The 12,729-nt window shown below is 33.9% G+C and overlaps 1 protein-coding gene across 1 annotated transcript in view; it reads right to left on the reverse strand.

The window, feature by feature from the left end:
* CFAP47 (cilia and flagella associated protein 47) overlaps positions 1-12,729 on the reverse strand; it is a 203,262-nt gene that overhangs the window by 140,288 nt on the left and 50,245 nt on the right. The window contains exons 22-27 of the mRNA XM_041003124.1: positions 12,244-12,375; positions 11,151-11,245; positions 8,816-8,975; positions 6,116-6,311; positions 4,292-4,510; positions 1,507-1,607 (exon numbers count right to left, since the gene is read on the reverse strand). Coding sequence (XP_040859058.1) covers positions 1,507-1,607; positions 4,292-4,510; positions 6,116-6,311; positions 8,816-8,975; positions 11,151-11,245; positions 12,244-12,375 — 903 coding nt within the window. The remainder of the gene's footprint in view (positions 1-1,506; positions 1,608-4,291; positions 4,511-6,115; positions 6,312-8,815; positions 8,976-11,150; positions 11,246-12,243; positions 12,376-12,729) is intronic.

Raw genomic sequence — 12,729 nt, forward strand, 5'->3', positions numbered from 1 at the left:
TAGTATCTAAGTGTGTAAATCTCACAAATGTACTTAGAACCCCAAAACTAGCTGCCCAACTTCTACATTATTCAGACTCTTAATCTGTAAAGTGAGATATATACGGTATCTCACTAACATCAAGGAGTGATGAAGTAATGCTAACCACAGTTAAAACAGTAATGAAATGGTAGTTCTAATAATCTCTTCTAGGTATTTATAGTCTATGGCTTCCAAATACAGCCCTCTTAAAGAGATAAAATGAATATTTATAGTATCCTGTTACTCTCTTGGCATGCAGATTTAAATCATTTAATAAAGACGTTCAATAAAAGTAGACATTTTTGGATCCAAGTATTAAAGATAAACCATGACGAAAATTGTGGGGTTAGAACACAGAAGAGAATTTTCATTCAGTCTGTGTTACCATTCATCCGACTGCTGTTGTTATTATTTTGTATTACAATTTAAAATTCTCCTACACTCAATCGCCAGTACTTAGAATAACATTCAAGTGTGACAATAGGATTATTTTTGTTTTCTTTCTCTATCTTTCCCTGCCCCAATTGGATTATTCCATAAGTTGTTTTTAAATGCTATTTTTGGTGCTCAGATTACACACTTTCACATTTAGTTCAACCACTTATTGAAATGCATAATTAAGAGAGGCCGTTCTTATCCAAAATTCAGATGTCCATTATATAATGCTGAATTAATTTTTGTCTGCCAGACACTGTATAAGACACTGTAGACACAGAGTGAAAAGGACAGACAATTTCTCCTCTCACAGATTTCATTAGTGATCAACACCCAATAAGGGTAAATGTAATAGGCCGGTTAGACCAAAGGGGGTAAGGGCTGTCACAGGGAAATTGCACAAAGCTGTGGCAATATGTAAGTGAAACCCAAAATCCCTGTATGTAGAGGCAAGGATCTTTTGTAGCTGTATGGGGGATATGGTAGGGAAGATTCTCCTGTCAATTAAGTTCTATATGTTAGAAGTCTAATGTGGTTGAGCACAGAAAAAACAATGTCCAGAAATGAGAATGAACCCATTATCCTGGGTTATGTCATGTGGAGTCTGAGAGGCTCCATCATACTACTCATGGTGTTCCCTGCAAAACTATCTGGGAACTAGAGGATTAGTTTTTCAGTTTGTAAAGAATACTGTGGCCACAATGTAACAGATAATTCATAGAAGATAATGACAATGAGTTAAAAAGACTTTTTTTCATTGATCCAAACAAGACATTATGGTAGTTTAAATCTGTCTGATTGCAATGGAAGGGGAAACAAGTGAAATGAATTGATGGAATGGAAATGGTTGCAAGAGAGAAGACACTGGTCAGGGGATAGCACTCAAGTTTCTGAACTGGGCATTGAATAAAATGTAGGTAAATCCGCAGAAACAGAGTACATAGAAGGATAAGAAAATGTCAGAAGTGGGTGTTCAGCTTGGATATTATTTTTGCGATGTCAATTATAAATAATACAGTAAGAATTAGAAATCTGTCACATGTGACTTACCACTCTTTAAGACAATTTTGTGCTTATCAAGATGTGTTGCCATAAATGGGTAAAGGGTAAGAATGCAGTTTTCTGCTGTGGCACTAACTGGGATTGGAAACCTAAAAGTAAAAATAATGTATTTAAACAAAATGCAATTTTTAACTGCAGTAAACACAAAGATTTAAGTACTTAAGCTGCTTTCAATGGTGAAAACATGAATTACTTATCACATTTCCTTTTACTTTGCTTTTGCTAGTTACTTCATGTATTTTAATGATTTTATGATATTTTCTTTTAGGGGTGGCACTGTGTCATAGTGGGTAAAGCTGTCGCCTGCGATACCAGAATTCCAAATGGGCACTGATTTGTGTTCTGGCTGCTGTTTCCAATCCCGCTCCTTGCTAACGGTCTGGGAAAACCAGAAAAAGATAGGTCACGTGGTTGGGTCACTGCACCCACATAGGACACCCAGAATAAACTCCTAACTCATGGCTCCAGGTTGGCTCTCTGCTGGCCATTTTAGCCATCTGGGAAGTGAACCAGTATTTGGAAGCTCTCTCTCTCTCTCTCTCTTTCTGTGTGTGTGTGTGTGTGTGTGTCTGTGTGTCCCTCTCTCCTTGTTTAGTTCTTTCAAATAAGTAAATCTTTTAAAAAGTATTTACTTGTAAAGTTTTTAAAACACTGTGAATTTCACTATTAAATATGCTCTGAGAACACAAATTGCAAATATGTGTGGTTAAGCACGCAGCAATATTTAGACTTGCAGATGTCTCAGAATTAATGTACTCATTTTTTAAAAAAAAATTCCTTAAAAATTATATCTAGCCTTGGATGTCATTACCCAAGACTACCCAGAGACACAACCCAGCAGCCCATCTCACATCTGGAAAACTGCAACTGTAAAACTCCTATTCAGGAGCAACACAAAATAAAATAAAATCCCCAAATGGGATGTGGGACAGACTGGACTATTCTGCCACACATGCTGGCAAACCAGGGTAGGGGGCGGGCCTGGTGGGGGTTCTTGTAGGTCGCTCCAGCTGGGCTGTAGCTCCCACTGGTTTATGTGAGGGCCAAGTATGTACTGGGCAGAACCAGGCTGGACTGCTAACACCCATTTGTTCCACTGGAAGACAGGGATGGAAACAGAACCAACCCAGCAATTGCAACCGCCAGCTGATCGGGGCGATGGACTGTACTGGGCCCTGTACTTGCTAGCACATACAAGAATCTGGTCTGGGAACACCTCAGACAAAGTTTCTTTGGGGATCCCCCAATTGAGCTTCCAGACTCAGAACCATCAAAAGACAGAGGACAGAACAAATCGATCAACCACCTCAGCTATATGTTGGCAATGAAAATACTGGGCAAGCAGAGACTATATGATGGACTACATCAATCAGTGGATTCTCCAACGACTGCATCGTGCTTGGAGTGGTCAGAGAGGCAGCAATTCAGAACTGCTGAACTATCAAAATCACTTGAACAAGACCCTCGGAGCATGCCCCACATCTGGACCTGGGGTGGGTGGGAGACTGGGGGGGGGGCTTCTCCCTTAAAATCTCCTTTTACAGCAGATATATTAAGGAAACAATACGGAACTAATTGTCTTACCTATTTTCCTGCAGTACTTGAACATTTTTACCCTAATTATGTCAAGATTGTAAAAATAATTTTTAAAAATGTAAAAATAAAATACAATTTAAAGGGAAATATTTTTAAAAGCACAATTAGAGATGCTGAGCATAATTAATCATTAAGGATATACAAATTAAAATTACAATGAAACCACAAAAAAATAAAATCCCCAATCTTAACCCTCACTATAGTCCTTCAAATATTAAAATATAGTCATGTTTTCTAATATTTCATAGAAATTTTTATTTCATACCAATTAATAAGAAATCTGAATTATAAAGACCACTTGGACATCCCGTCTCTCACCAACATTTCATATCTTGATATTGAATGACATGGTGAATACATATAATTTATTAAATAAGGTGAGGAAAGGTCTCACCGTTCACTCCTGTACTAATTAGCTCATGAATAATGAATTCTAATCACATTTCTATTTATTAATCATTAGTGAAGACAAACTCTCATGCTTCTCTGGTTAAATATTATTATAGATGAAATTCTGAAGCACCAGATTAAATCTCTGTGATAGTCTGATAATTATTCATACTTTCTCACTTTCAAAAATCATGTGCAATATTGTAATGACCTGTCAAAAATACATCAACCACCATGAGAAATATTATCATTTTATTTTACATCTACTATATTTATTAAGATTCTGTTTCTGGGCCTGGTGCTTTAGCCTAGTGGTTAAATCATCGCCTTGCATGCTCCAAGATCCAACGCGGGCAGTGGTTCATATCCCAGCTGCTCCACTTACCATCCAGCTTCCTGCTTGTGGCCTAAGAAAGCAGCAGAGCATGGCCCAGCTTTTGTTCAATTACTCAACAAATATTAACTCAATGAGCTTTTCATGATGACACTTGAGATAGATTCTGCAATTTTCTTCACTTCATAGAGGAGGAAACACAGACTCAAAAGTAAAGTTAGAAAATCCAGGTTTTGATCGCAGGCAGCCTTGGTCCAGAATACACACTGGTAAGCATGATTATGCTATTTCACTGAGAGAGAGAAAACTTGCCAATTGGAACATTAAAGAAATGTTTATGTCCAAAGTGCTTATATCAGATGCCTCTCCTTTTAACATTAAAGAATGATACAGAATATAAACCTATTATTCTTCATTGTCAGATTTAAGAGAATCAAAATTTAGGTGTCTTACCAGTTGCCTTTGTCATCATAGAAAAAAAGGTTGATGAAAAACGATACAGGTGTAGATGATTTGAAGCGAAGCAGGCAGAGGAGTTCATCATTGACTCCACAGGGAGAGCCTGTGATGACTGCCCCTTTCGGAAAATCCACAGATAGAGGGTAAACTTCGCTATACTCATCATCAACAAGAAGCTCTGCTGTTGGAATCTGGACATTTATAACTGAATGTCTGTTCAAAATTTTAAAAAGGTGTTTTTAGTTTAAATTGCTTATAAATAATTGGGTTCAAATACTTTTTTTAAATTAATGTCAAAACAACAAAGATTTATAATACAAAGAATTATTGAAGACATCTTTATATTAAGTCTTATTTTTAGATAGCAATATAAGATTTGCAATGTGTAAAGCTAACCAAGAACCACTTGAGATGATCAAATGTTCCTTTTGTTCTTTGAGGATTAAAAAAGAAAAGAACACTTGATGAAAAGCAATATTTTAACCATAAATGTTAAATAAATATTATTGTTCAAAAATAATACTGTTCTATATTCTGACAAGAATCTGGCAAAAATTAGCACTGTGAGACAAATTTAGTGAATGAAGACTAAATAATCTCAACAAATATTTATGTAGGTACACGTGTTTAAATTTCAGTAGTATTAAGCACTTGCATAGATATATAAAGAATAATTTCCCAATCTCTATTAAAAATTACACTAACATTCATGTTTAATAATATATATGAAATATTTGGTATAAAATATTTGTGATTATATTATAATTTGTAATATCCACTTTAAAATCAAATTACTACTTCTAATTTTTAGTGATTAATAAATATTTGAGCATACTACTTTATTATATATGTACAGGCCTATAATAAATATTAAAGTATTAACAAATATGACTCATATTCTCTAGTATTTTAATTGTTGTGAAAACTAACCAGCTAATTAAAGAGAAAATGCAACTAAAATTTCAATTTGATTAATCAAATCTATAACACATTCAATAAAAATATAAAAAACAAAACTAAAAACAGTGAAGTTGCTGAATAGCTATGTGAAATTGGATAAGTCATTAGTGCTATGGGTTTTACCATGTGTTTATAACAAGCAGAGTTAGCTTAGAACATCTCTTCCATTCCTTCAATATTTGCCTTATTCTATATATTGCATCTTACAAGATCCAGCTTTTGAGCGGAAGTAGTTTTAAAATCAGTACCTTTACATATTAATTTAGAAACTGAGCGAGTTAAACCTTAATTCACATACTAAGCAATGTTTTTTGATAAAAATAATTATAGCCCAATATATAATCAAACTGTGCTTACAAATGGGCATATAGTTCTAACTTGAAAAAATGTTTTGCTTTTTGGTTGTTTTTGCTTTACATGGAAGATATTAATAAGTGATACCTTTCTCTACTTGCTTCACATTAAATTTATTTCAATATTTTGTTTCTAAGATTCCTAACACAACTGTCTCATTAGCTGAGTGTCATATACTTCATCATCACAGAATATCTAAATACGTAAGTATTTGTTGTAAAATACTTTCAATAACTGAATCGCTTAGGGCAGCTTACAAGGACTACTTGTGAATCTAACTGATGCTGTCTTCCTATATCAGCGATTTTGACTTTTTATATGCAGAGCAATGGAAAAAAAGGCTGCAAATTTTCAGTAAGGTAATATAAAAATTGTGAGATAACCCACAGTTTTTTTTTTTCATTTTAATGTACATTTAGGAGCCAGACATTATTTGTACCTCTTAAGAAACAAACAAAAATACATATATAAATATGATGTGCTAAATTCCTATTAAGTATTTACCTGAAATAGCTCTGGGGTAAAATCTTAATCTCCATTACAGTTGTTACATCCAAAGGAACAGGAGTGAAAAATATAAATGGTGGGTCAAACAATAACGTGGGTGATTTTACCTCTCCAGTCAGACATAAAATTCGATAGTGAATAGGATTATCATTTAAATATATAGGAATATTAGCCACGTATTTTGCAGTCTTTTCTATTGAAAAAAAATTATGCATCAGTTTATATACAGAAAAGTATTTGCATAATTTAGTCTAATAAATATTAGAGTGTACTATATTATTTTAGTTCTATGGGGTAAAATAGATGAACCAGAGACTGAATTTATCCTGCTGAGAAACAAGATAAAGAGTTGCTATATAAACATAAAAGTATGTTAAAGTGTACCCTGCTTAGAAATGAAACAAGTATACTTAAAGCAGATGTTGATTATTTTGAGAAAATAAGTACACACCGAGAGGTCAGTGGAACAAGACTTAAAAAGCACATGCTTTCTCTTCTGTGAGTGAAGTTGCTCATTTCATTAGTATATAAAGTATTAAGATGAGGTCAGAGAATTGCTATAAAGATCTACTGAGAAATGGCAGATAAAAGGATAAGTTGAGGTGAAGATAAAGTGCTTTCTCCCAGATTATTAAATTTAGGAAAGGCTGTCAAGGACAACCGGTTAAGTTAACCTATTGGGAAGGGAATTCTTGCAAGGCTGGTGAATATGAGAAACGGCTGTCTGCCATGGAGAACTGGCCTCAACGCAGCAATCCGCAAGTTAATTATTGAGGATGGATCCTATCTCAGTAAACAGTCAACATCTTTCACAGCCAGAGTCCCAAGCATAGGATCTTATGGAAGAAGAAAATTGAGCTGATGGTGGAGAATTCAAGCATATATCTTGGAAAGCAAAAATGACAGACTAGTGTGACTCGACAGGGATTGAAGCAACTGTGGTTTCATCAGAGAAGAGGATGAGAATGCGCTTGACTATGATGCTGCATGAGTCAAAATGGAATTTGTGTAATTTAATTTAATAAAACTGTGTCACATAATATAATGTTATAAAAAATGTAGTTTAAAAAAATAATAAAAAGAAAAAAAGACATTGCAGATTCATTAAAGGAATTTAATATTTATTTATATTGTTAAAATTATTTGGGGGAGATTTTAGACTTTAGCAGGAATTTGAGACTTATTTCAAGTTTAGATTTTGAAAAGGTTACTTGGGGATTGTTTTCTGGTTTCAGACCTCCAGGTTTCAGACCTGGTTTCAGAAATTTGTAAGATTTCTGGAGTACAGAAGAAAGGAGATTCCTTATGTTACTCCAGTGTACTTTGGATCAATAATATTTCTTGGAAAACAAACAGATGTCTTTTAGGGCCCGGCACAGTGGCCTAGTAGCTAAAGTCCTCGCCTTGACATGCCAGGATCCCATACGGGCACCAGTTTTAATTCAGGCAGCTCCACTTCCTATCTAGCTCCCTGCCTGTGGCCTGGGAAAGCAGTTGAGGATGACCCAAAGCCTTGCAACCCTGCACCCATGTGGGAGACCTGGAAGAAGCTCCTGGCTCCTGGCTTCAGATCAGCACAGCTCTGGCCATTGTGGTCAGTTGGGGAGTGAATTATCAGATGGAAGATCTTCCTCTCTGTCTCTCCTCCTCTCTGTATATTTGATTTTGCAATAAAAATAAATAAATCTTCAAAATAAAAAGAGAGATGCCTTTCTCTCATCTGATGTGTAAGTTATATGAGAGTACTTCAAAAAGTACTCCAATCAAAACATGGGCAAAAGACCTGAAAATTTAGTTTTCAAAATATAGCACACAAAGCACCAACAGGTATGCAAAAGGTACTCAGCACCAAATATATCTGTGACTTTCAAATCCAAACCATAAGGAGATAATATAATGCATAGGGTTAGAATGGGTGTCATGTGAAGAAAAAGTAAAACTGGTACATTGTTGATGGGAATGTCAATTGGTACTTGGAAAACCTTATGGAGGATCCTCAAAAAATTAAACATAATGTTATGATATGATCTAGTAATTCTACTTCCATATGCGTAATCAAATGTAACAAAATCTCTATATTGAAAATATATTTGCACTCCCATATTCATTGCAGCCTTATCCACAATGACCAAATTATGGAAAACAGCACGTAGCCAAAGACAACTGAATGAGTAAAGAAATGTGACATGCATGCCTGTACCAAACATTCAGTAATAGAAAAAAAGGAAATAGTGCTATTTGCAGGGTGAACCTAGAGAACAATCATCTTAAGGGAAAGAAGCTAGACACAAAATGGTAAGCACAATACAGCCTTACTTGCCTAGAACCTAAAATATTGAACTCACGAGAGCAGAGAACAAGTATCATTGTGCATAACTTTGGGTGTGGGAGGAATGGGAATATATTAGTAAAGGAACACTAAATTTCATTTGCAAAAAACAAATTATGGAGATCTAACACTGATAAAGAAAATGTGTATTAATTTGTGGTACTAATTAAATGATGTATATGTATCAAAGTGTATTGATGTACACCTTAGATACCATCTTTGTCAAATATTTTAAGACACAAAAATGATATCAATAAGACACAATTATATATATATATTTACTCAGATAAATAAGAGCATGTTTTTTTTCATGGTAAAACAAAAAAGATAAATTTACATTTTAACAAGTACAGGAGAAAAGTACTTACTTGGGCAGAAAAAAATGGAAATATTAAACGTTTCTTCTGGTACCAGTGTCCCAGACAGTGCACTAAACTGGAATATACCATCTTTGCAAAGTTTTTCAGCACTGCTTAAATCCAAAATCCATTTCACACTTTGTGTTGATATATTTTTAATCACAAGATCCTTTTAACACAAAAGATGAAGTATTTGAAAATTGTAATATGTTATTAAAAATCAGTTGTATTTCTATAGCACAAGTTTGGACCTATGCAACAAGTTAAATGATTAAAATGGTAATTATAGATTAAAGGCTTTAAAATTACATCAGACAACCAAATATGAAAATATGTTCAGTCTGTTGAGGAATGTATAAAATATCTACAAAAATAGAGACCAAAGTAAAACAACAACAACAAAATGAATCTACTTGTGTTGGTTAATGAAGCTGGAGAGTAATAAAACTCCTTATTCATTTATGGTCAGAATAAAAATATACATTCAGTTTGGAAGACAGCAGGTCAGTTTATATAAATGTTAATCATACCATTTGATCCAGCAATGTCATTGCTAAACATTTACTTGACTGAACTGAAAACATATGCATCCATTACAGAACAGCTTTGTTCAAACACTAGGAAAACAAACAAGTAACCCCCCAAATCCACAGGATTCATTTAAGGTAAAGGATGGATATAAATGCATTATGGTACATTCATGCAACTGAATAAAATCCAGTGATAAAATATGCATATGCTAATTTATGTAAAACACGGATAGATATTAAACATACTTTTTAAGTGAGAGATATCAGATACAAATGAGTACATACATTATACTTATATTTATTTGACATGCTGGAAAAGCAATATTACAGAAAAACAAAACCTACTGTTGCCAAATGTTAGTAGAAGGAATAATATTTTGGAAAGGAATCACACAAAGGAGCCTAAACTGTTCTTCATAGCATTGAAAGAGTAAGTACACTACTCTAATAATTTTTCAAAACCTAACAGATCTGTACACTGCAAAGAGTAAATTTAAATTTGTGTAAATCATAAGGAAATGGACAACCAATATGGCAGAAACCCCAAGGTGGACTGTGATCTGTAGTAAACTGCATTAAAAATACTAGATTCAGGGCTGCCATCAGAACACACTCCTCATATTTAAGGGCTGGTTTACTTCCATGCTACTCTGGTTTAATCCGGCTTTTGGTTAATGCACCTGGGAGGACATAGGAAGATGATTCATATTCTTGTTCCCCTGCCACCAAGTGAGGGACCTGGTTGCAGTTCCTGGCTCCTGGATTCAGCCTGGGCCACCCTGCCTGTTGCAGCCATTTGACAAGTGAATCAAGGGATGGAAGACATCTTTCTCTGTCTGCCTTCCAAAACTAAATACATAAAGAAACAAATATAAAATTTACAGATGACAAAAGCAAGCATATGATTGATTTAAATGCCTAGAGTCTAGTTAGGGTGAGGAAGAATTAACACAAATAGATTTGAAAGACAGGTTTTTTTTTTTAATGGAAAGTACAATGCTAATGACAAAAAAGAACTGTACAAATGAACTTTTAAAAGTATATGGGAAATTTCCATTATCCTTTAAAATATATTATAAGCAGAGAGACACACAAAGAAGAGAAATAATGAGATAGGGACAAAGACAGAACTCCCATCCATAGGTTCACTCCCCATATGCCCACAGTGACTTAGGCTAGGTCACTCAAGAGTTTGGTTCTGGAACACAACACAGGTCTCCTGCATGTGTTACAGGGACCCCAGTTCTTGAGACACCACCACCGCCTCCCAGAGCACACATTACCAGGAAATGGAAATCAGGAGCCATAGTTAGGACTTGAACTCACACACTGTAATAAGAGGAGCTACTATCTTAACTACTAGACTGATCTTCAGATCCTGCATCAAGTTTTCCAAAGGCATTTGTGTCTCCCTCCTACATAAATGCTGTACTCCAGTACAGTAAATGTACTAGCAGTTGTCAAGTTGGAACATAAGTAAATTGTAAATAATAAGAGGCATTATTTTTTTCTTTACTATCAGAGAAAGGAGTGATGAAGATTAAAGAAGAGAGAGACTGAAATACACCTTCACTGAGTAGATTAAAGATATTAGGTGGAGATGACAAATAGATACAAGAAATTTAGATAAATGCTTACAGATACACAAATATACAAGTTGTACAAGTATTCTTATTCCAAGTGCCACAAATGTTTGGAGGAAAGTTAATAATGTGGAATAATTAAAACCACTAACACTTCAGAATAAACAACTAAGTAAGCTAAAAACCATAATCATAAAATAGTTATAAACTGTATCACTTCTCAATTCATACCTGAGTTTTTGTGATTTTCTTTTGAAAGTTCATCTCATTTATAGATACTGCAAATACAAATTCGGTGCTGGATATTGTCAATGGAGTTTCCAATACTGTGACAGGAGAGTAAATATATTCATGAAATACTAATGAATATAAAGGCCTAGGCACTTGTGAATACACTTTTTACAGAGAAAAAAGTAGAAATTGCCATTAAATTGAAAAAGACATCTATTGACAAATGAATAAACGTAAACATAAAACCCTGGGAAATATTTACATTAAGTAGGAAAAGATAAATGTAAATGGATTATTCTGAAATACAATTGACCTAATTTGGAAAAAAAGATTACACAGATTATCTTCTTTTCCAAGACAAGATATTTAAAAAAAAAAAAGGAGAAGAAAACTTGAACTTCTCAGAGCCTCCAAAGAAACTGGGAAGTATTAATTCTGGGTTTTAAGTGAGAATGAAATAATGTAGAATGTACATTCTACATCAATGAGACGTCTCTTATGATATGTCATGTGCAATTAACCGACATGACACTTGATAATTATCTTAGAATTTATATGAATTTAATCTAATATAAAAACAAAAGGAAAACAAATTGCTGGACTTTTCAAAAGTACAGTTTGCAGACTACATTAGTTGTATCCCTGACTGTTAGAAAGTGAATAGGCAGTCAAGAAACAATTCCAAATTTTAGTTTGATTTTTCTTGCATGGACTTAGTATTTAGCAACTGATCACTTTGGAATAAAAGTAGTTCTTAATTGGCCTTGTTAATATTTCACATCCTTTTCAATGCGTTTTGATGATGTATATTTTGTCTTAATCACTTAAGAGCTTCTCATGCAATAAATTAACAAATCAATTTCTTATTCTCTTCTTTATTTTTAGCAAAAGTCAACTGCCTAAAAATATATCTGTGCTACTATCAATATTTAATCTCACAGATTCATAATTCAAGCAACACAGAGGAATCACATAATTTTATTTTATAATATTTCCATTTTTGAAAACAATTATAATCTTAAACATTTAGATGTTTAATTATTTTATAAATCTTTGACTTGCACACATCAGTTGACTGTTTCCCATTACATACCTGTAACTTGAACATGACATGGTCGGAAGTGTAGAGCTTTTTTTGACACTAAAAGAGTCTTTGACAAATGTTCCGTACAAACTTGTAAATTTTTGAAAGAATTAATTTGTGTTGGAATGAAAAATTCATATGCTTCCACCTGTGAGATGAAAAAGTGCATTATACCTCTGATTGATTTTGCTGTGATTTGGCAAATGCTATTTTATGAAATTGGTTTGCAAAAATAAAATTATCTTGTGACATTTAAATTACATTTTATAAAACCAAGACTTGATTTCTTTCTGTAGGTTTAAAAAGAAATACATTTAAAAATAATTTCTCTTCATGCAAATTATACAAAAGTTTTAGAGCCAGCATTTTGGAGCAGAAGGTTAAGATGCTGCTTGTGAGGGTGTCAGCATCCCATACCAGAGTACAGATTCAAAATCCCACTGCTCTGCTTCACATCCAGCTTCCTGTTAACACATGTACCTGAAGAAGCAGTGA

This window comes from Ochotona curzoniae, unplaced genomic scaffold (genome assembly GCF_017591425.1).
Source record: "Ochotona curzoniae isolate NIBS_2020 unplaced genomic scaffold, NIBS_Ocur_1.0 contig_1274, whole genome shotgun sequence".
Classification (NCBI taxonomy): Eukaryota; Metazoa; Chordata; class Mammalia; order Lagomorpha; family Ochotonidae; genus Ochotona; species Ochotona curzoniae.